General features: G+C 46.2%; 1 protein-coding gene across 1 annotated transcript in view; it reads right to left on the reverse strand.

Annotated features, from left to right (window-relative positions):
* The window catches only part of Enthd1 (ENTH domain containing 1), a 108,922-nt gene that overhangs the window by 73,736 nt on the left and 9,776 nt on the right, over positions 1-25,410 (reverse strand). The window contains 1 exon segment of the mRNA XM_051159401.1: positions 10,254-10,496. Within this exon segment, the coding sequence (XP_051015358.1) occupies positions 10,254-10,496 (243 nt within the window).

Consider the following 25,410-nt stretch of genomic DNA (forward strand, 5'->3'; position numbering starts at 1 on the left):
GAAATCTCCACAGCCCACATAGAAAGCCAGGTTTAGCTGTGTGCACATAGGAATCCCAGAGTTAGGGAGGTAGAGATGGGAGGGTCCCCGCAGTGCACCGTGCTCGGTGAGAAACTACATCTCAAAAAATTAGATAGAGAGTAATTAAGAAAGCTACCCAAAATTGACCTATGGTCTCTACACATGCACATCTTCATGCATACATGCACATACATGAACACAGGAAAGGAAGGGCAGGGGAGGGGAGGGGAGTAGAAGGGAGGAGAGAGGTAGGAAGGATTGGACTCGGTGGACTACTGAAGAACCAGGAAGATATAAAGGCAGCTCCATGGTGATGGAATTTCTTTGTATTTTGCAGACTCACACATCTGGAATCTTGACTCCAGTTTCTCTCACTGTGTGGCCCAGGCTGGCTTCGAACTCACAGCACTGCTTCTGCCTCAGCCTCTTGCAAGGATTACAGATGAGCCACCACGCTCTGCTTAATTGCATCCCCTTGGAGCATTATCACACTTAAACATCTTCAAGCAACCCATTCTTGCTCTGCTTGTTTGAAACTGCCATTTTCATCGTAATTTTAAACTCACAGAAAATGTTCAAGAATGACACGAGCGTCCATGTGTTCACCACGTAGGCTCAGCCAACATCAGTGTCCTCAGCCTTTGTTTTAGCTCTTTTCTCTTTCACATTCACTTGCCATTACTGCCCTTTATTTTCCCTCTGGAGGGAAAGCAACTGTTGAGTTCCCCAGAAAACACCATCTAAGGCACACGTCTACATGGGGGCTCAGTAGGAGGAGCTCTTAGGAACAAGATCTGTGAGGAGCGAGGGAAGCAGAACTGCACTTAAGCAAGAGAGGACTGGGCAGATCCTTCTAGAAGCTGTCAAGCTAGGCTCTCCTCTTAGTTACTGCTATGAAGCAAGAGGGTTAGACCACAGCCAATCAGTGGGTGCGCACATCCTCAGGAGGGACCATGACCCTGGGCAAGGAGCTGTCTTCTGCTACAAAGCATTCCCAGAGAAGGATAGGGGGAGGGGACAACATCTCAGTCACCAACTTTCCAACAGCTGAGGGAATGGAGCACCATGACCTTAGAGGGAAAGTTCTGACGGCCGCACTCTAAACACACCTCTCACAGGCTCTGTTCTGCTTTTGGCTGCTTCTCACCAGAGACAGGGTATACAAATGCTGCATCTTTTCCTTTGAAGGAAAAATTTCAGGGTTTCTGGGGAAAGGAAAATTTTCAGGGTTTCTGGGGAAAGGCAATTTTTAAGGGTGAGAAAAATAAAGAAGAAGAAAGCACAAACATTTAAGAAGATGTTTTGAACTAAATGAAGTAGGCGGGGTGGGGTGGGGGCACACTGCGCTGGCAGCACAACGCTGCTGCCACAGAGCACTCACTAAGTCCTTTACGTCTGCACTGTTTAGGGGGCTGAGGGTTATAGTTCAGATGCGTGTGCTTGTATATCATGGAGAGGCCCAGAGTTCAACCCCAGAACCTCAGAAGAGAAAATAACAGGTTCTGTCTATCACATGCCACCAAGCCAGAAGACCCGCGTTCAGTCCCAGGGAATCCACTTTGTTATATGTGTAAAAAGAGTATTTCCCTACCCTAATATTACAGAAGACGCGACTTCCCAAATCTTCTAAACACCTTTACTTTGCTTTTGTGCCTTTACGTCCTCAATTTAGCTAGATTTTGTGTGTGCGCATGAGACAGAGGCATAATCTCATTTTTTTTAGTGGTGGGTCTATTATTTATTGAGCAATTCATCCTTCCCCATAAATCTGAAATGATGCCACTGTCCTTTATTAGGGCCACACAGTTGCTCAGGCTTTGCCCTGTTTGTACACACCTGCCTGCCTCCATAGCATGCTGTGATGACCTCGTTCCCAGGCTTGGATAGGAAGGCAGCCCTTCGCCTTACCCCCCCTTCCGGAATGCTCAGCTCTCATTTTGAAACAGGGTCTCCCTGTGGGACTCAGGCTCTTCACGCCTCCGTCTCCCAGGCACTGAGGCCACAGATGTGACATGAACTGCCGCAGACAACAGCTTGTTTGGGCTGCTCTTGATGTGTGTGTGTCTGTGCGCGTACACGCTCATGTCATGTATTATTATTGACTTTTTGATTTTTCAAAATACATTTTATTATCAGCCCATCGCGTTCAGTTTTTTAAATCCTTCTGGAAATTTTGATTGTAATTGCACTGAATCGGTAGTTCTCAACTAGAGGCAATTTTGGCCCACAGGGGACATCTGGCCATGTCTGCAGAGGTTTTTTGGGTTTTTTTTTTTTTTTTTTTTTTTTTTTTTACTCTCACAACAGTAAAGAATGTACCAATACCATGCAGGGGTGCAGGGCAAGGAGGATACCTACAGCATAAACCTTCACAAGAGACTCAACCTGATCAAAACAGCAGTGGTACCAAGACAGAAAAACCTCACCAACTCTTCAATTTGGAAACAACTGGCGTATTTTCATCATTCAATAAACATGGCATATTTCCCATCTACACAGGTCTTCTTAAGATATTTAGATTATGACCCGGCATGGTGGCGCATGCCTTTAATCCCAGCACTCAGGAGGCAGAAGCAGGTGGATCGCTGTAAATTTGAGGCCAGCCTGGTCTACAAAGCAAGTCCAGGACAGCCAAGGCTACACAGAGAAACCCTGTCTCAAAAAACCAAAAAAAAAAAAAAAAGATTTAGATGATGTATTATAAGCCACAGAACACTGTTCTCATACACTGTCTAAGATTTGTTCCTAGGTAATCTTGATTTTTAAGTTATAAATAAAAAGTTTAAAAATATGTATATTGGGCCATCAAGATGACCCAGCAGATGAGGGCACTTGTCCAAGACTGACAACCAAAGTTAAATTCCTGAAACCTACATGATGAAAGGAGAAACTGATTCATGAGAGTATCCTCTGTCCAGCCTTTATATGTGCACCATGGCACCTGCGTGCTCATACATGAGAGAGAGAGAGAGACAGAGAGAGAGAGAGAGAGAGAGAGAGAGAGAGAGAGACACAGAGAGAGAGAGAGAGAGAGAGAGAGAGAGAGAGAGAGAGAGAGAGAGAGAGAGAGAAAGTAAATGTTTAACTGCTCTACCCGAGGATGAGGTTCAATTCCCAGCACTCACATGGTGACTCACAACTGTCTGTAACAGTTTCAGGAAATCAGACATCCTCTTCTGGCCTCTGTGAGAGCTGGACAAACATGGCACACAGACCAACATGCAGCAAACACGCATATACGTAAATTTTTTTCTTAATGTTTATTGTTCATGGCTGATAAGATATACTATACATGGATTTTTGCTTTTATTTTTGTTTCATATATTTTATATTTTAATGTTACAACTACTGTCTTCCTAAAGCTCTTATTTTTATGTGTGCCTTCTATAGACCTTTTCTATATGGAAAAGTTTATTTCTTCCATGTGTTTAACTTCGTATTTGTATGCATGTGTGAGTCTATGTGTGTGGACCAACTATAGGCCTCAAACTTTTAGCAATCTTCCTGCCTCAGTGTCTCAATGGCTGGGACACAGCTGTCACTTTTCACTAAATAGTTAAGCAGTGTTTAACTGAAAATACTTCATTCTGTATACATGTTTACCATTTATTCATCACTTTTTTTTTCCAACCGTGCTTCTAAAATGTTGTTTTTCTTTTTGGACATATATTCTAATTTTTTAAAGTAGTTTCTTTTTTTAATTTTTTTGAAAATTTTTTTAAAAATTCATCCACTCAGTCATTATAATTTCTTTAAAACCGATGGTGTGTGATCCCTTCCTTCACTCGTATAAATGTTTAAATATATGTCTGCATGCGGTCTGCATCAACCTTCTTTAGGACTACATTGCCCCTCGCTTGCCTCTCCTGCTGTGGTGATGCCGGCTTGTGAGCTCACTGCCTGACTTTACCCCTGACAACCCCAGGACTTGGGGGTGAACTGAGGTGGTTCCCTCTGCAAAGAACCACAGGATCCAGTCAGCCCCTGGTCAGAGCCTGCATTCAGCACTTCTCGCATTCCTGAGAGGGCATCCAAGGCCTAAGGCATGGAGAAGTCATTTTTTAAACCAATGATACCCATAAGAGAGTCAATCTCTAACGTGCCACTTGTACCAACTTTCAGTCCCACAGACTTCAGCTCTGGACTTACTTTATTACTAACATTTGGAAGAAAAGGGCCTTGGGGAATTCTCATAGTTTTGCGGGAACAGTGAATTCTCAGCACATCCTTTATGGCCACTGGTGATCATGCAACAGAATGGGCCCCTAGAGTTATTGCTAGCAGCAGACATTTGAAATTTTTACCATAAATTAGCATCTAATATATTAAGTTGGTGCACACCTGTGATTTCAGAACTTAGGAAGCTGAGACAGCAGGACTGAATTTAAGGCTCGCCAGGGCTACACAGCAAGACCCTACTCCTCTTCTTCACAAAGGGGGGAAAAGACACGTCTCTCATGCTGTGCACTAAGCTCTCCTTAGTCACCCCTCTGTGTGTACACACACCTAGGGTTGTGTTCATGCAGCACTGATTACTGAGGATGTGATTACAAGTAACCAGACCTTTACAAAGAGCCTATGTCATCTTCCAGGAACAAAGTAGCTTTTCCAAAACAAACAGACAAAACAAAAAGAAAGGCAGACTGGAAGTCACTATTCTTTGCAATAACTGTTGGCTTTGGGAGGCAGGCAATATGAATTATGGGTTTTTTATGTTTCCTTTAAGATGTAAAGGATCGACAGCAGGTCTCACCAGCTTAAGTGTTTCAGCGGCAGCCAATGTGTGCCATGAGTCCTCATCTGTTGTGTGTGAGCAAGGTTGTCAGTACAGACAAAGTATCCGGCTGTGACTGTAAAGGCAGGATGGTGACCTGCACTGTAACTGATTCCGCGGCCTTCATGTCATTTGCACGGGAATGCTTCCAAGACATGCAATGCCATTACTTCCCAAAGGAACCCTCATTAAGCACAGACAAAACTGTGATGACCAGGAATCAAACTCAGGACCTTTGGAAGAACAGGCGGCACTTTTAACCTCTGAGCCAGCTCTCTAACGAAACAGACGAAAGTGTACTACAAAAAAGACACCTCCCAGAGAACTCCGAGGTGCTGGGGTGGGTAAGCAATGCTTCTGGAGAGAGAAGCTCTGGTGCCCCTCTGAGAAAGGGCTTGTGTGACCCACAGAGCCAGCGTTGGGTCAGAGCAGCTCTCTGCAGCCTGCTGTCATCACGCGGCAATGAGCCTTTAGTGTGTCTCTTCCTTCAAAATCAAAGCCTTCCAAACAAAAACCACCCAAGCAATCGAGGAGAATCAGAGCTTAGGGAAACATCCAAGAGTAGAAATAAAACACAAGAAGTGGTGATGTGTGAAGGCTGCTTCGGAGCGCTCTTTTCCCTTGCTAATTTACCTCGAAGCAGTTGACACAGCTGTTTCAGCTCTAGGCTTTCTAGAGATGCTCTCAATTTCACATCCCGCTGTAACTAAATAAGGCAGACACGTCTTTAGACTCCCGCGGATGGAAATTTACCTGGATGATACCGCTGTCTACCTCTTTGCTCTAACTCGGATGCAGAAGGCGTTTTCAGTTCCTCCCTTCCTTCTCCAGTGTAATACCCACTTAGCCCCTTTGTGTACTGCTGTCTTCAAACAGGACCCTCCCCTCACCCCTCCCGCCCAGAGCGGGTCCTGTACTCAGACTTTTTGTTCCTCACAGTCTCCCTGCAACCCACATCTCCTTCATTTCCACACAAAGCCATAAGAATTATCTCCCCAAAACAGCTGTTTTCTGTAATGAGAAAGCGAAGTTCTGTGACTAAGCTAAACAGGCCTCCTGTTCAAGGCCTGAACTGCTTGCTTCCTAGGCACAAGTTCAAGCAAACTGAAATTTCCAAAATCCACTTATTATGCCTTTTGTTAATTGCTCAGAAAACTTTCAAGTGTCTGCCCACATTTTTCTGCATATTCAAATTTAGTTTTTATTCCATTTAGTATACAAGCAGTTCTTCCACGCCTAATCCACCTTCTGCTTGTACCCTTTCCCACTGTGGCAGAGACTATTTTACCATCTCCTCTATTTATTCTCCCCTTGTTTCTTCTGACTTCTTTCTAAATCAGCAGAGTTGACACAGCTACCCAATCTCCCTTGCGACTAGGAGTATCCATGTGGCTGCGTGATAAGCAACATGTAAGCCAAAACGTTAGCCGTGACCTAGCAGCATGGGGCATCTGGGTCTTCAACATGCCTTTCTTCCTACAGCAAGAACGCTGGTGTGATGCTGGCGCTCTGGTAGCTATGCGTCATGACTTTGGTATAGCAATGAGACAGAAAGTTGCTGAGGCTGCTGACACCACAGGAAGCCAGATCAGTCCTCAAACACCTATTCTGCATTACTCTAGAGGGAAAGAAATCCCCACACGGTTAAGCCGCTAGCATTCCGGTGCCTCCCTCTACTGCTTGTGACTCGTGACCACCCACTTCAGACGCATCTCTGCTCTCCACACTTCCATCTGCTGCTTCCCTTGTCCCGCTAAGGAGGCCCCTGCCCAACTCTGTTTTAGTTTGGTTTTTTAAGGCAGGGCTTCTCTGTGCAGTAGCCCTGGCTGTCCTGGACTGGCTTTGTAGACCAGGCTGGCCTCAAACTCACAGAGATCTACCTACCAGCCTCTGCCTCCCGAGTGCTGGGATTAAAGGAGTGCACAGCCATGCTTGGCCTCTTTTTTTTATTTATTTATTTATTTATTTATTTATTTATTTAATTCTTATCCCAAAATGTCTGCTTTATTTCTTCCTTTAACGTACAGCTTGAGATCCAACATCTTCCTGAAAATGGTGACTGTGGAAATGGTACTGCAGTTAAACTTACTCAACACAGTTGCTCCTTTCTAAACATAAATGCATACATCTATGTATCTAGTACAGACAGCGGGCAAGTGAAACAAAAATAATCTAACCGAGTTTCTATTAGCAGGGCTCCAGCAGCTTCCTTATCCAAACATGCATGTCAAGCAGCACTTCCATGGCCTCGCTCCTGGAGCCTCATGTTGTGAAGTGCCGTACACCACCCCATGTCACTCCCACGGGAGCAGAAGCACTTCATTTGCTTACCATGCCTAGTGTAGGGCCTGGAAGATGGCAGGCCATTCTCTATTTATGTCTGTGCTGCTAAATGCACTGTAACAAAACTCCAGATTTTTTTCCCTGTGAGGCAAGGTCCAGCTGTGTGGCAGAGGCTAGCCTCAAACTCAATTCTCCTGACTGGGCTCCTTAGTCCTGGGGTCTCGGTAGTGTGCCACCATGTGTTGAGTTTATGATTTTTTAAAAAAGGAGCATTCAGAGCTCTTCCTGGTGACTGAGGTGTGTCGTAACATTGGGAGATGCCACTTCGATTTTTAAAAACAACTTACTCCATGACTATAAAGTAGCGAGAATTTCTTATGTGCCTCACAAACATGGCTCAGAGATGAGCTGCTTCTGCAGGGACTCGGGACTCCCTTTGTTAGCTTGCTATCACCCATGGCTGCTTCAGGGCAGGAGCACGTGACCCACCTGCTTCAGCACTGTAGCCAGGTCTCTGTTAAAATTCCCCTCCTTCAAAATGCTGCCCCATCCCATATCTGTCCCCAAATAAAGCCATCCCTGTCACTCTGTCCCTGACTGCTTTCCCTTTTGAAGGACACATTACCATGTGACATGTCTTGTGTTATTCTGTGCATGTGTGGCCCTAGGCTGGCCTCTGTCACATGAGCTCCATAGTGAAGGGAATTTGACTCCCTCACTGCTGTTGCTTCCATTTCTGCTGGGCATTCGGGTCTCAAGCAATAAAGCTCAAGAAGAAAGTGAGCCAAAAAGGGGCATAAAGGCCTGGGAGGTGACCCCACTGTAAAGGGCCTAGGAGGTGACCCCACTGTAAAGGACCTGGAAGAGGACCCCATTGTAAAGGACCTGGGAGGTGACCCCACTGTAAAGAGCCTGGGAGGTGACCCCACTGTAGAAGGCCTGGGAGGTGACCCCACTGGAAAGGGCCCGGGAGGTGACCCCACTGGAAATGGCCCAGGAGGTGACCCCACTGTAGAGGGCCTGGGAGGTGACCCCACTATAGAGGGCCTGGGAGGTAAACCCCACTGTAGAGGGCCTGGGAGGTAACCCCACTGTAGAGGGCCTGGGAGGTAACCCCACTGTAGAGGGCCTGGGAGGTGACCCCACTGTAGAGGGCCTGGGAGGGGTAACCCCACTGTAGAGGGCCTGGGAGGTGACCCCACTGTAGAGGGCCTGGGAGGTAACCCCACTGTAGAGGGCCTGGGAGGTGACCCCACTGTAGAGGGCCTGGGAGGTGACCCCACTGTAGAGGGCCTGGGAGGTGACCCCCACTGTAGAGGGCCTGGGAGGTGACCCCACTGTAGAGGGCCTGGGAGGTAACCCCACTGTAGAGGGCCTGGGAGGTGACCCCACTGTAAAGGGCCCACCACACAAGCATAGGGGCCTACATGAAAGTGACCACCTCTGCTCCACAAGCCAGATGGACGTCCAAATGCCTGCAGCCCTGACGCTTACATCCATGCCTGGCTGCTGAGCATGAGGAGCCCCACAGACCGTGTAAAGGCCAGGCATTGAAGCACAGTCGAATCCCTGCACTGTGGGTAGAGACACATAGATCTCTAGAGCTCCTGGCCAGCCATCCCACACAAACTGACAAGCTCCAGGCTCAGTGAGCCACCCTGTCTCAAAAAACAAGGTGGGGCTCAGCTGAGCAAAATACTGGCATTGACCTCCAGCCTCCACATTCACATGTGCCCCAACATGCACACACAAACATGAACATGTACACATCACACACACACATGCACATACGCATGTGCATGTGTGTGTGCGAGCAAGAAAGGACAGAAAATAGCAAAAGAAGCCCCGAAGAGTCAGAGCTGGTGTCACAATTCTTAGTATCAGCTGTAGGGACTTATTCCAAAATAAATGGCTCCCCTGAAAAAGATGTTCCGCTACTTCTAGAACTGTCCGGTGGTGTTTACTGTCATAATTACAAAGAACCCCTTTGAATGCTTTTCTTTGTCAGTGACCCACAGGTACAAACTGTGTGAGCATTTAGGAACCCTTGCCAAACTCGGGGAGGATGATTTCAGGATTGGTTTGTGTCGGTATCACTGCTGGTATTTGTGAGTTTCTGTGCTCCGCTGACAACTGCAATTCACACTCATGGTGGGTCCCTGCAGCTCTCGGGGTGGTTCAGGCTGCTAACCGCACCACAGAATGGGTGACCCGAAAACAACAAAAATCAATTTCCTACAGCTCCAGAAGATGGGATGTCTGCAATCAGGGTGTGTGCAAGGTCAGGCCCTAAGAAGCCACCTCTTCCCACAGCAGCACGAGGGCAAGAGAGAGCTCCTGAGGGTCTCAGGGCTCAAGCGCTGTTGAAGGCTCTTCCCCGCCTTCAGCTTTCAGCGCACTGCAAATTCTATCTCAACATGCAGGTGGGGCAAACCTGCAGTCCCTTGCCATAGACGTAGATGCTGTGACCAGGAGGCAATCTCCAAAAAACCTCAGAGGCCCACACTTTTAGCACTGAGTTTAGTTGCTTTTAAGGAGCGGCTACAACTACATCAGATTCCATCCGTGCTTTCTCCTCCCAACTGCCTGTCTTTATGCGCCACCCATCAGGGGGTGCTGGAGAAGCTACAGCAAGATGGCGTCCCTTGCTTTTTCAACAAGATTAATAGGAAAGGATATTTTATGTCCCTGGTAATGTCATATTTTCTCCACCCTTGTTTTTAAAGTTCAGTAATTCAGAGTTAAAGTTTTAGGCAAAGGAAAGGCTCACAAAGAATCATGCTAGAAAATATTTAAATTAGGTTAGACTCTTCAAACACATTTAAAGAAACATGTCCACGTGCCCAGCCTGACTCCTTAAAAGTAAGCTTCCTTCATATCACAGTTAGAAAAAAATATTAAAATGAATAAAGATGCCAAATAGGATAGCCACTGGGCTAACGATTTTAGCGGAAAATTGTTTTATGTTAATTCAGAAGCAACACATTCCAAAAAACATCCACACACGCCAACTGAATATCCTCCTTCATCTTTGTTCCCTGCAGAACACAGTGTAACAGTGGGATGCTCCTGCTGATACAGTGCTGGCACGTTGGTGTGAACCTGGTGTGTTTGTGTTTCTAGCTGTTCTCAGTGGAAACCTATCATGTTTTAGGCCGCTGCTTACAGTACGCACTTTTACTGCGCAGACTTGCGATTGTCAGGAGTGAGTGCTTCTTCTCAGAGGTCAGGCTTTCTGGGATGAGGATGGAGGCGCATGCTGCAGGGGAGTTCCCTGAGGCAGATAAGCTGCTGGGAAACGTCATGGAGTAGGAGGTCCGCTGCCTCGTCCTAGCTGCCACTTCCCGCTCTCTACAAAGCAGCTGCTCATCCGTCAACAGAGTGATGACTTGATTAGACTTCTCCCGGATAAAGCGACCTGAAAAACACCCAAGAATTTGCTTAAAATGGAAAAACTGAGTAAAACTATAATTAATTTTATTCTAAAGAAAATTAAGGAAAAGTGAAAATGTAGCCAAGTGGAAAGACAAGAGAAGACTGATGATGAACACACCCCTCCGTGCTCACTAAGCATACAAATCATCAACCTATGATGAAACCGCGTCTTAGCTGGCATTATACTTTTCATTTTAAATGCATTAGTGGATTTTTCTTTGGAAAGCTATCCATACTCTGCAATAAATCCACTAACATAAGCAGACAAGAAAGGTTTGAGTGTGGGGGCAGGGAGATTGCTCAGTGAGTAAAATGCTTGCTACAGGAATAGGAGAATCTAGTTTAGATTCCCAGAACCCACTAAGACCTAGGAGCAGCGGTGTTTGCTTGCAGCCTCGGTGCTGGGCCCTAGCAGGAGTGTCCAGAGACCCACTGACCAACCAGTCTAACAGTTCAGTGAGACCCTGTCTCAAAAAGACAATGTGGAGAGGGACTGAGGAAGGCACCTGACCTCAGCCTCCGGCTCCCACATGCACACAACAGGCAACCATGTACACAAAGGCTACGTTCTCCAATCTCACCTCTTAGTCATTTCTTCCTTCCAAATTTCCTTTATAACTGTCTCAAATGCTGCTCTAAACACCCTCAGTTCCTGGTGGACAGCTCACAGTGCCTAACTGAAAAGGCCCACTGTGTGCTAGGCCCACTCAGTGTCATATGACAGGCAGAAGTCAGTTGGAACTTTAGTCCTTGAGGATGATGTCACATACAGTCCTTCCCTGAGAACAGGGGCACAGTCTAGATTTGGAGATTTTTTTTAAAAACCAACTGTGTCTTCCCATTCTCAACTTCAGGAGCCCGGCTCCTTGCGTTTCTCCTCCTCCTCCAACCCCTGTTCCTGCAGCCCTGAGCCTCTTGCCCACAACACAGAACTTCAGGCAGCTGCTGCTTCCTCCAGGAGCGCTGCATGGCTGGATCCCTGACTCATCTGGTCTCCCCTCAGATACCACCTCCTCAGAGCAGCCTTCCTCCTGCCGCCCTCAGAAGGAGCCTCGCCTCATCGCCTCATCGTTCTACTCCTTGTCCTGATTTGTTTCTTCCTGGGGCAGCTGCCACTACCCACTGTCACCTCTGTGCTCACTTCCTCACTTAGAATATAAAGCCCATGAGAGAAGCCTCACTGCAGATACCAATGGCACAGAACATACATTCAATAAATATTTACTGAGTGAATGAATCAAGAAAGAAACATTATCAAAAAGTTTCAAATGTTCCTCTTGCTATGGTGTAAATGAAGCAGATTGCAGAAAGATGCTGGTGGCCAATTTACAACTTAGCTGCCTGAGAAAGCTGCTTGGCTTAAAATAGCCTTCTGCAATACCCCCAATTAGAAACTAGAAATTATGGGCTAGAATTGGAACATTCTACTTGGAGTCTGTGGAGATTGGTGGGATGTGGGAGCAGCTCACTGGCTCTAAGCGGCACGCAGGCACAGCAAGCAGAAAGCGAGTTGCCCTGGTGGGAGCCACCTCCTTGGAGCATCGGACTCCCTCAAGGAAACAGAAGCAGCTTCAGGAAGGTAGGCCGCTGGGTTTTGCCCAAAAATAAGAAAGAAATCCCCCAGAAGTGGACAACTCATTTAACCCTGCCTACCTCCCCCAGCTCCCATTCTGCTGCCCTCTGTACCAGCCAGACCTCCCTAAAGCACCACAGTGAGAAGTAAGAAAGGCCAAGGAGAGCCCCTAAGTCTGTTTCAAGGAGGAGATAAACAACAGCAATGGCCCCATTCATTTCTGAGCAATACGCTCTGAAAAGACACGAAGGAGGACACAGCACAAAACCCTAACAGTACAGGAAAGTCAGCAGTTTCGTGTCTGAAAAAGAAAGGAATAATGCAGGGCTAGAAAACAGGTTTTCTGAACTAAGAGTCACTCCACACTCTGCAATTTGAAGGCTCCTTCTTCCTCCTATGAACTGAAGGGATCCATGCAAATGACTGATTGACAGAGTCTGAAGCAGTCCCGTGCTGTTCTGGCAGAGGGTGGAGGGCTACAATACACAACCCCCACTGGAAAAAACACACCACAGGCTGCAAGATGGCTCAGTGGTGAGAGCACTGGTTGCTCCTGCAGAGGACCCAGGTTCAGTTTCCAGCACCCACATGGTGGCTCAAACCGTGATTACCTCTAGTTCTAGGGGATCCAGCACTCTGTTCTGGCCTCTGTGAGCACCAGGCACGCACATGGTACACATACATGCAGGCAGGCCAAACACTCACACACAGAAAGATAATAAATGTCTTTGAAAGAAAAGCACAAAATATACAAAAATATTGATAAACACAAAAATAATAAAGACCTAGGATGAGGGCAAGCTTAATAAGGCAGAAGGAGGACCAAGCAGGTCAACTTGAGGTCCCTTCTCCAACCCAGGGTAAGAGACTAGGAGACAAGAGTCACGGGAGCAGCTATGCAAGAGACCATGTCCAACTAAGTAGCTTCTGCAGCCACTCTGTCACTTCTCAGTTCAGGGAGTGCTCTAAGCACTGAGGACCCAGCAGCAAAAGGAGACGGCACCCACACGCACTTAGGTTCTTGTGTTTTCTAAAGGAAGTCTGAAGGGCGTCACGCTGGATGTGAGTGTGGGGTGCTGTCCCAGAAGTCTCAGTGAGGGGATTACACAGACCTGGGCTCAGCCGTGGCCAGGCCCTCCTTCCAGCCTCTCAGAGCACTTTACTCGAGCCCTTTAGAGGTCTGCTACAGTTTGGACCTGCCCATTTGCCAGCTGTCCTTTCCTCTAACACCCACAAAGGCCAGAACTATACTTGCTGGTCCCCTGGGCATTTAAGAAGGTGTGAAACGGGTGAGGACGGCAAGGAGATGTTTCTCAAAGGCTGGGGAAGGAGAGACTCAAAGGTTCCTAGAAGAATGTGTGTGGTAAGAGCTGGAGACAGGCGTGTCTGCCCTCAGCAACACTTGGAAAATACACTAACTCTCCTGTCTCCTTCCTGAGCTGCTGTCCTACCCAAACCCACACCTCTTCCTGTATTCCTGTTGTAGTGAATTTTACTTCCATTCTCAGTGGGGAATATAAACATAGCTCCGCCCCCACTCAGATATCAGGTCTCCCTCCGCCCCCTCCACCTCCCTTAGTTCAGATCCGTTGCTGTCTACGGCAGCTTAAGTTCTTGACCTCTTCATCTTCTTCCTGATCTACCTTCTAAGAAGCCTCAAAGTGGCAGAGACTGGAAGAGAGGGAGGAGCATCCATATCAGTGGTCCTCAACCTTTCTAACACTGCGACCCTTCAATACAGTTCCTCATGGTGTGGTGACCCTCCCCGCAACCATAAAATTATTTGGCTGCTACGTAATAACTATAAATTTGTTACTATTGTGAATTGTAATGTGGATATCTAGTATGTTGGATATATCTGATATGTAACCCCAAAAGGGTCCCAACCCACAGATTGTGAACCACTGAGCTAAAGTATCTGACCAGGTTATTTCTACTAAAAATAAAACCCTCCCCCCTTTCAGTCAGGGGCTAAGGAGGAGTCTCAATGGAACACCTACATAGCATCCTCAAGCTCCTGACTTCCACCCACAGCACAACAAACACAGGCAAGACAAACCCCATCCGTCCATGTTGACACAGTGCGGTCATGCTTCAAAGTACTGCTCTGCTCCAACCACGTGGCAGGAACAGGCACTGCCAGTCTCAAAAACAAGATTAAAAAAAAAAAAAGCTCTCCACAGAGAAATACAAATGAAAAAGCCACATGTGTGGCTGGAGACACAGGGCTGCTGGGCTCTTGTTCTGGCAGCTAGGACTTGAGCAACTTAGGTGTCAGATAGAGGTCTAGCCCTCATCTCCCTTTGATGGGAGGGCTCTGTGTTTATGAAAAGAAGGTGCGAGAGGGACGGCACTCGCTCTCTGGGGAAGATCCACTTACAGAGATTTATATGGGCCCAGGAACAGGGGTTAAGACAACACAGTCTTAACTCACGGGACTAAGTTGCCTGCTGGCTCAGGCCTGGGTCTGCAACAGCCTACTTCTACCACAAGGCGCAGGCTCCAAGCCACTTTGGTAAGGCCTGTGCTGTAGGCCAGGAGGGAACAGGGTACATGAATCAGAGCAGCTAATGTGAAGGCAAAGTGAACCTGTGAAGCTGTGAGAAAAACCTCCTTCTCAATGAGCCTAAAGCACAGCAATAAGACCAATTCCTCCCCAGGTGAAATGCATCTATAGGATCTTCTACAAAACCAAGGTGCTAGAGGATTTTTTTTCTTTAAAAGACTTAAAAAGAAACCATTGAGAAGTTAACAGAGGCTAGAAGAAGTGGTTCAAAAGCTAAAAGCACTTCTTGGCCAAGCCTGACGCCTGGGTTTGATCCCTGGAGCCCACATAGAAAGTGAAACATGGTGACTTGCATCTGTGATCCCCGCACTCCTCCAGTGCCATGGAAGGGAGAGACAGGAGGACCAGGCAGAAGCTCATGGGCCAGAGAGCACAGAGTGACTGCAACAAGAGAGACCTTGCCCAAAAAAAAAAAAAAAAAAGGCAAAAGGAAAGAATTGAATCCCCAGAGTTGTCCTGATGTGAACACACACACACACACACACACACACACACACACACACACACACAGAAAATGCAAGACTCACATGGAATTATGAAACAAAACAAGGTGCATGTAAGTGAAATAAGAACAGATGGATAGGATGGAATCAAATAAGCATCCCAACTACGAAACTTCAGCCAAAATTGAGATTGAAAATAAAAATAAAAACACCCTCAACATCTTAGACTCAAACAGCTGAAGAAAGATTTGATGGAAGCACCAATGTGTTCCAAGTATAGCAGTGAGACCACAAGCAAAAGAGTAATTAGCAGTCATAACAGGCAGACAGCAAGGCCCTAGTATTCATCTGGAAGTTTCCAAAGAAGATACCTAATGGCAATAGTAAAAGAGCGGTGCTCAAAAAGACCAGTGCTGGGAATTACAGGTAGATCCTGAATTCTCACATTAAAATGATCTGCAAATCTGGCCAGGAAGCCGTGGCTGAGGAACTCGCAGGCCCCAGGAGAACTACTACTATTTCACTAAAGCCTCATGCTGCCTTCCGAATTAACTTATCTATGCCCATAAATTAGATTAGTGCAGTTCTCAGACCTCATCAGAGAAGCTTCTCTGTGCAGAGACTCACAACTGATCAAAGGGCAGAGAATACATGCCTTTGCAGGACTCAGCCACAAACGGGACATCTGCGTCACAGCCTCTCTTCCCAAGGGCCGTCACGGAAGAGAGGGTGGAAAGACTGTAAGCAGCCGACGATACCTTCTGGACAGGGCAGGGCCGCTGCACTCATTCACAGCAAGCGTGATTGCCTGACCAAGACCTGCACAAAATCAAGCCGGTCAACATTCCAGCACAGAGGCAGGAGGAAGGCAGGAGTCTTCACCCCTACCTGGGGAGCTAAGGACAGTTCCTTCTATGGGGGGAGGGAGAGTCAGTTTTCTTTAAGGGTTGTGGTCCCTTGTAGTGGAGGACCCAACATCTAGCACAAACTGGAATCAGTGAGAAGGGCTTCGGGGTCCTCTGGTCTGTCTTCCTCAGCTGTTCTGCCTTTTGAGAATAAGTCAAGGCTTTGCTTGACTGTGGCTTTGCTTGGAAACAGGGACAAAGTTATGCCTCTGTGTTGACCCTCCTCTTTAGAGAGTGGACAGTGGTTAGCCCACCCAGGGGAGTCCCCATATTTAGGACAGAGAGATTGTCGTAGAAGCTTCTGAACTTGAGGCTTTGGATGCAGCTGCAGGGTAAGAGCTGGGATACCTTCTGCCTCCCTGACTCATCAGCCCCCCTGCTTGGGCTGTGAGAGATAGCCACTCCAATGGCACCTGCTAACATTTTCATAGCCCATCTTTTGGGGTCTGGGGGATGGACACTGGAAAATCAATAATGACTTGTATTACTATTTCTCTGTAGGGTTGAGAAGTGCACTCCACCAATAGGGAATTGGAATGGCGTCTCTGGACAACATATCCAGATAGTTCTGTGAGAGGGTAGTGGAAGCATTGTAAATCAGGCAACACTAAGAAAAATGAGGCCACTTGAGCTCGCTCAGGATTATCACCAACCATCAAGACTGTGCTTCTGGGTACAGTAATGGAGTCCCACTAGAACATCTGTCTTCATGCTGAGAAAGTACCAAGGCAGCTGCCTCTTCAATAAATGAGAATAGGGAATTATAGATGACAGATTACAAGTCTATTAGTACTGTATTATAAAAAGAGAGTAGAGGCCGGGTAGTGGTGGCGCATGCCTTTCATCCCAGCACTTGGGAGGCAGAGGCAGTGAGTTCAAGGCCAGCCTGGTCTACAAAGTGAGTCCCCACAGTGCCTTCTCCATCTTCACTGCCTTGGCTGGGAGTGAGAATTCAAAGCAGAGTCAAATGTGGTCTGGCCAGCTCCACCTTGAGGAAGGTTCTGGGAGGAGGAGTTCGGTGGGATGTTTCTTAGAGAAGGAAGCAACGAAGATGAGGAACTGGGCTCATGAAGAGGGGTTTACTTGGGACTGCAGCTTCCAGATCAGAGTTGCTTACCCATGTGTCCTTGTGTGCCCTATGTGGCCTCCTCCTGGACCAGCTCACCAGGAGGGAATCGGGCCTGGGAAAATGGAGAATGTGCCTTAAGTACCTTAAGTACCTTGGCTCAAGGTCGTCATGCAGCCCTATGCTGCTAAGCCAGGCTCCCTGCCTCTCCAGCAGCCATGGCCTCGGGCCTTCCAGAGCAGGTGAAAGGACAGTGTCAGGATTGTGTCTAAGAGTGTGGGAAATACAAAATGAAGGCACTGGAGGGTGTGAGGCCTCTGAGTTCTCTCTTAGCCTCACACCCTTTAATTCTTAATGTCAGCCTTGCAAGAGTTCTTGGTTTTGCTGTTTTGTTGTTTTTTTATACAAGGTTTCACAGAACCCAGACAGACTTGAAACTTGCTATGAGGCTGAGGCTAGCTTTGAACTCCCGATCCTCCTGTCTCCACAGCTCAATACCTTAGTTTTACCGTGTGCTGTCTGGATCAAGTGCATGGCTCATGCCTATCGTCCCTGTACTGACTGGAGCTCAGTGATTAGGCTGGCCTGGCTGGCCACTCGGTCCCAGGAACTGCCCCTGTCTCCTCCTCAGTGCTGGGATTGCAGGCATGTGTCGCAAGGCCTGGCTTTTTATGTGGGTACCAGGGATTGAACTCAGGCCCTCACACTTGCATGGCAATAACTCTCCTCAAAACACCACTTGACACTTTTCCTAGGACAAACACTCGTGCTTATTTGCTTAGACTCTGGAGAGTGACTTCCCTTGAAAAATCTCAGCGGCTTCACCTTCAAGATCCCCAAAATCTGTCTATATCATCGTTTGACCAGGTATAGGTGAGCTTCTCATATCATTATTTCTTTCGTAGTACTGGCATCAAATCCAGGGTCTCACACATGCTGGCAAACACTCTACCACCACTGAGCCATCTGCCGGCTCCTGCCTTGTTTGGTTGGTTTGGTTCTTCAAGACAGAGCTTCTCTGTGTAGCCTTGGCTTTCCTGCACTTTCTTTATAAACCAGGCTGGTGCAAACTTGAACTCACGGAGATTCACATGCCTCTGCTTCCCGTGTGCTGGGATTACAGCTGCGCGCCACCACGCCTAGCCTGCTGCCTTGGTTTTTAAAGTCCTCTCTTCGATATCAGAACATTTAAATGCTGGACTGCTTGGCACTTAGCTCTCTGTTTTTTATACACTGCTATTTAACACTAGATCATTCCTAACTGTGTATGGGTGAGTTTTTACAGAAAATTGTAACTACTAATTAAATTAAATAAATCTAAATTAAGTGAAGCCTTAAATATTCTTGGCAAAATCTTAGAGGGAAAGAATTAAGCAAATTTATAGAAGAAAAAATAGTCAAACAATAAACAATCTCATCGCTGGCACTAAATGATTGACAAATGGTGACAGGTTATTACTAGTACCATCACCCCCCCTCCACCCCTTTGCCGCACTTAATCTATCGTATGCGCTGTCCCGCGGGGACTACTGTTACCCTGGCGTCTTCAGTCTGGCAGTGCAGATGGGATCTCTAGGAGGTGGGCCTATGGGAGGCAGGAGACCCAGCCCTCTCTGGCTCCCTGCCTTGAGATGGACTTCTCCCTTCCAGGCTTGTGACTTCATGAGGTCTTCTCTAGGGGAACTAGCACCTTGCCACCAAACCTCGGCAACTGTGTGCTAACTGACCTCTTTTCTTTATAAATCAGTTACCTTTGGTATCCCATTGTAATAATAAAAATGGGATTAATACCCCCTCCATTTCCTTTTATCCTTTTTCATATCATTATTTACAGGGGTGATTTGTGACTATTATAAATAGTGAAACCATTTTTAAAAAGTGACTTCCCCTGCCCGCCCTCCGTATACATACAACCATGAGCCACCAGTCACTCCTTTGGGCCTGCAGAGGCACACTGGCCATCTCCCCAGGCGGACAGTCATTTAGATACTAAACATTCAACACCTCCACCATGAAAACCAGAGGTGTAAATACAGGCACCTCATTACGACCGCGCGCACACACACACACACACACACACACACACACACACACACACACACAGCACAGTGAAGGAATTGGCCTGCAAATCCGTGTAATAAGGACTGTGATGGACACAGGGCTCCGGCTGGCAGAGGAGAACTGCACCCCTATCCAGGCCCACAGGCGAGGCCTTCCTAGTGAGCACTCACGCTGAGCTGTTTCAGCGAGAGCACAGGGCCCAGGAAAGCGCCTCACAGACATTCTGCCCTAACAGTTTTAGACTGATGGCTTGTTATGTGGCCAGCCCTCAACCGCGTCTCTAATCCTAAGGGCCACCCTCCGAGTTCATTATGAAGTCCACTTTACAGCAAGGCGTCTAGTGATGAAGAAACTTGCCCAAAGCCAAAGCACTGGCGCATTAGAGAGTAGAGACGGGCTCTGTAGAAATGACAAGAGCACACCTCAATCTCTCTGACTGACCTTGGCATATGATCCATCGCTATTTTATTTGATGAGAATCCAGAGTGAGTAGCTCTGTTGACACAGCACTGGCAATGCTGGCCTGCTTGCTCTCTCTTTTCTGTTTGCTTTCTCTGTCACTGTTGGGCACAGTAAACAAGGAGGACAGTGGGAAGACTAAGCACTGGGTGAAGGTCACATTCAACTCTAAATCAATTCAAGTCTTGCTTCTTGCTTTCCCAACTACCAATCCAACTGTATTTGTTGAAAGGGAACAAAAGGCTAAACCTTACCACTGTGATAAGTAAAGGTATTTTGCTTAAATGCACAGTGATATAACTTAAAGCCACAGGCTCATACTGACCCCAAACCTGTTAATTAATGTGTTTGTTAAAGGAAATTATTTGTTCATAAAAAATGACCATTGAAGGAAATCGCATAACTTACCTACACTATAGGAATGTACTCAGGGAGGCTGTGCTAATTAGCCCACCACCAGTGCTCATCGGCAACTGCATTTATTAGTCTACAACCGCAGACCAGGCGTATTTAGATTAAAGTTTTGACTACTGCTGTCTGACGAGAGTGGAGAAAAAAGAAAACATGAAGTCTGACCCACTCTGAAGCTAGATAGGATTTTTTCCTTTTTTTTTTTTTTTTTTTTTCTTCACCGTGCTTATCTCCTGCATCAGGCTGGCTGGGGCTGGCGAGGCTGCCGGCCTCACGCAACCCCAACTCCAGACTCCTCTGTACAAGGAGCAATACTCCCAAATTGCAGTTGTTAGATTCTGTAGCCTTGACTTGGCTAATCACATCTAAAGTAAATACTCCTGCATTTAAAAGATATTTTTTCTTGTCTTTTTGGTGGTGAGCCTAGCCTTTAACAGCCAAGGCTTCTGTCTGCCATGCACGGTAGTGCATGTCTGTAATCCTAGCACTCAAGGGGCAAAGATGTGAAAGGGGATCTCTGTGGGCTTAAAGCAGTTGGGTCTAAAGAGTGAGTTCTGGGGCAGCCAAGGCTATGTAGAGAGACCCTATCTTAGAAGAAAAAAGATATTTTTATTTCCTTGAACCTTTTGTAAATAGCTCAGGTCTTTTGAGTTTCTTAGAGTTGCTTAGAAAGAACACACTCTGGCTTGTGCCTTTCCCTCCCACCCACTCTGTGTTCTCTGTCTAAATCTTTACTAAATCAAATACCTGGTATTTTCTTTCCTTCTATGAGAATCTGAACCTAAAGCTCCACAAGTGATTTTAGTAATTTACAGACTAAGCGAATATAAACTAAGCATTATATTTCTGGAATATTTGCTTCTACACTTTAATGTACAGCTGTAATTGAGGGCCTAAAAGGCTTAGCTTGTTTACAATTTGGTGGGCAAATAAGTGATTGGTGTGGCCCAGCACTCTGGAGGAGGCAGGTCAGAGAAGCAGGAGCATCCTGCACACAAACCAGCCGTGAATATGGATGGGAGCTACCACGTGTCCTAAGGGAGAGGCTGATGATGGCACTAGGAAGCCAGCATGGTTATGTTACCAAAGGATGCCACTTCCAGGAAAATGACTTAACATGGCTTTCTAATGGCACTGAAAAATTGTTCTTTTAAAATGTATGCCTTTTTGAAAGATGCTTTTAACTTAAATATGTATACACATGCATAAAATGTCCAATGTAAATAAAAGCAACTGCAATTTCACAACTTATTGATTCAGAATAAAAAGGCACTTATCAGTGTACAATTAACATATCCCCTAAAATCTAGTTTTAGAGGAATACCATATTTATCTAAGTGTATGGCTTGATAGTATGACAAAGTTTCATACTTCACTGAGCATTTTCCAAGCAATTTTAATTAAGCTCATTTGAGAATTTCAGTGAAACTTTGTTAAGGTCTTTTATGGGTTGAGTTATGAGAGGCTGTCTGGTGTAGTAACGGACTATGGCTAAATGGATCGGGAGACCTGAGTTCTTGTTGTGTTCAGGTTAATCGTGTGTGCAGCCTTATAGCTCCTGAGCTTCAGCTTGTCATCTCAGTAACATGATACTCCCAGCAGACCCCTCGTCCACCGGGACGTGCTCTAAGGTACCTCAAGCTGTGGGACATCCAACATTCCAGACCCTATGCTTTTCCTACAATGCACATGTGGAGAATTCCAGTTCTTTCTGTTGAGGGAGGGGTGGGGGATAGAACTGATTTTTAAAATAAACCAGAGCGCTCTGCGTTTCTTAACAAGTTCTGACCTCTGAGAAATGTGTCGGCTAGAGCTAACACATGGGACATGCTGAATCTCAGCAGTCTGGGAAAAGAAAACTACCCTGCCCCAATCTACTCCAACCGTCCGCCTCACTGACGAGGGCCCAAGGAGGGTAAAGGAAAAGCTCATGTGACATTCATCCCAGAGACATGGGCTCACTCAACAGAGCCCTAGCCACAGGATGAGTTTATCCTCTCTGCCTCCTCTCCTTACCATGACACCACTACAGAAAAGCCTGCCTCCCACAGCCCCTCCCACCTGTCCATCAAGCCCAGTGATTGGAGAAAAATTACAAGACAGACTAAAAGGCAGCAAGCACAGTCTGGGGAGACAGAGCAAGTGTGAAAAGTACAATCAAAGCTGGCGGGGATGTTGGAATCACCGTGAAACGGCGACAACTGAGATGCTGAGGGCACTGATGGGTAACACAGTGTGAACAGCAGATAGGCAGACAGTGGAGAAGCCGAGAGAACCAGAAAGAAATGGAAAATGCCGAAGGGCGTCGTTAGTGGGCTGGCTTTAGACAGCACATGGTTGAGGAAAGATCCTCAAGTGTGAGAACATCTCAGTAGAAACCCAAAGAGAAAGGCATGAAGAGTAAACAGAATGGGATATCTGCGCCACTGGCGGGACAGCCATGAGGTAAACGTGTGCTGCTGTCAGTGGGAATTAAGAGAGAGTGAGAGAAAGAAGTTAACAGAACAAATATGTGAGGCAATAGCCACTGAGAATTTCTCTCAAATTAATGTCAGACTGCGGTTCAGGTAAGCTCAGAAAATGACCCCAGGCATATCATCTCCAACCCCCAGAAAATCAAAGGTAAAGAAATAGGCTAGAAGGAAAAAACCCTTTTCTATAAAGGAACAAAGACAAGAATCATATTCACCATCTCCTCAGAAACCACGCAAGCAAGGAGAGAATGGAGAGAAATATTAAAATTATTAGAAGAAAATCCACCAGGCCAGAATTTTGGGCCCTGTGAAATTGCCCTTCAAATGAGGAGAAACAGTTTCTCCAGCCACAGCTCAGGGATCTGATGTCAGAACTCCTGCCTTCCAAGGAATGGTCAAAGAAATTCTGTAATAAGAAGTAAAAGCAAAGGCCAGAGACAGAGCCTCGTGAAAGAACAAAGCACCAGAGTGGGTGTAAGTAAAGGTAAGACAAAGATCTTTCTTCTCCTTGGTCTCTGTGAATCTCACAGTGGTTTGTTCAGCACAGAGGGGCTGGGATGTAGCTCACTTGGTAGAGTGTTTGCCTAGCACATAGGGAGCCCTGGGTATGAAGATCCTCAGCACTTTGGAAACCCAGCCTTGTGCCCCACACCTGTAATCCCAGCACGTGGGAGGTGGGGGCAGGAGGACCAGAAGTCCAGAGTCATTCTTGGCTACATGGTGTGAGGTCAGGGGAAGTCGGGCCATGTGAGATCTTACTGTAGTGATGAGATGTATTTGATTATGTGGTTTCAAAATAAATGATGGTAATAATGTATGGTATGGGAAGGAAATTATAATTATTTTGTTATTGTAAGGCACTAGCTTTTGAATAGTTTGTGATGAAGCTAGTTTGTTTTCAGGCCACAATACAAGATAGCATGCATTACTTTACACAAAAGCCAAACAGAACAATCTGAACACCAAAACCTCAAGACTGTCTGGTACATTTCTCTTTTGGTGGGAGAATACAGGAGGGAGAAAGATGGTGGCTGGTTGTACACAGTGCTCCTGTGCGCAGCACTAGCTAGCTGGACATGTCCGAGCACTGGCTGACTGATTCATGAGACTAGCACAGTAATCATCATGCCAGGTGTGGGACTGCTGTGAGCAGACAGTGAACAGGGTAAAAAAACAAAAAACAAAACAAAACAAAACAAAACAAAACAAAAAAAAAAAAACCTTAGCTGATACTAATTTAAAAGTACTTTATAAAGCTGGTGGTGGTGGCACACACTTTAGCCCCAGCACTTGGGAGGCAGAGGTAGGCAGATCTCTGTGAGTGCAAGGCCAGCCTGGTCTATAGAGTGAGTTCTAGGGCAGCCAGGGCTACAGAGAAAACCTTATCTCAAAACAAACAGACAAACAAAAAGTTTTTTAGTTTATTTCCAAAATGTGGATCAGCTGGATCATAAGCACTTTGAAGATTTATGAAGAGGAGCTACAGTTCCAGGCAAAGAACTGAAGGGCTAAGAATGTTTACAGTTTGAACACTACTTTAAGAAGCTCAACACAGGAGGCTGTCACTAGTGACCTGTAGGAGTGGCAAATACAGAAACAGGAACTCTGGATACCTTCCATTTCTCTCAAACATGAAGCAACAAAAAATGTTTTCCAGGGTGTTTTCTGTTGCACTCGAAATGCGATCACCTTCAACCTGTGTCCATGTGAGTCGTGTCTCAGTGACTTTGTCTGTAGTTCACGCCTTATTCTGAGACACTCTCCATGGTGGTCTCTGAAACATGGTCTACATGCTCTCACAGTTGAGAGCAGTACATACAAAGTACACAGGGGCAGTTGCAATATCAGCTACAGAGAAAAGTAGCTGCTGAGAGAATGAACTTCTGTGCTTCACTTCACAGCCTGTAAACATGCCTTATACTTGACCGGCGCCTGTCAATAAAGAACATTCTGAAAGAGTTCTTTTTTAAAAAAGATTTTAGCATTAACCATGAGGTTGTGTAGCATGCACTCATCAGCTCGCCCTAGCTGTAACTGATACCAATTGATACCAATGTATACAGAGGACAGGCTTATTTGGGGTCTTTCTATTAGAAGCTTCAGGCCATGATGACTGATTGGTCCTGTTGCTTTGGGGCCTGGAATAAGACAGAATATGGTATTTAAAAAAATAAACAAACAAAAACCTATTCACCATGGCTAGAACATGAAAGAGAAGAAGGGACTAGGGTCCCATACTCTTCCTTAAAGTTATGCCATCAATGCCTAGAGACTTCCCACTAGGCTTTACCTATTGAGAGATCCACACCTACTCCCCAGTAGTTCCATCATCTGGAGACCACGCCTCTCAGATACTTAGCCAAACCATAGCATAATGTCATTTAACAATGGAGCCAGACTGGCTATAAACACACACTACAGACTAAGGAACACAAAAAAAATGAGGAAAGGATATACAACTCACCAGAAGAGAGGAAAAATGAGGTCTACAAAACTACCAATCAAACCGCAGAGGCAGGTGACTGGTGTACATGATGTCTTGTATTTAAGTACCAGTAGAAGGAAGGAAGGAAAGAAGGAAGGGAAGAAAGAAGGAAGGAAGTAGAACAAAGAACAAGGCCAACAAAGTGAAACAGTAAGAAATATGGCAGCTGTTAATCCAACTATCAGAATCACTCTGAGTTACCAGTGAGCTAAGTGTTAAAGGACAGAAATAGTTCCAAGAAATAAGATCCAACTAAATACTGTCTGCAAGAAGCTCACTTTAAATACAAAAATGCACTAGGGATTAAAAGTAAAGTGGAGAAGCTGGGTATAGTGGCATACACTTGTAGTAGTAGATACTGGGCAGTCCAAGGCAGGAGGACAACAAAGTTCAAGGCTACTCTGAGTATCAAAGTGAGACACACCCCTTGTAGTGAAGGAAGTGTATGAGCTAG

Source organism: Acomys russatus, chromosome 17 (assembly GCF_903995435.1).
Source record: "Acomys russatus chromosome 17, mAcoRus1.1, whole genome shotgun sequence".
Classification (NCBI taxonomy): Eukaryota; Metazoa; Chordata; class Mammalia; order Rodentia; family Muridae; genus Acomys; species Acomys russatus.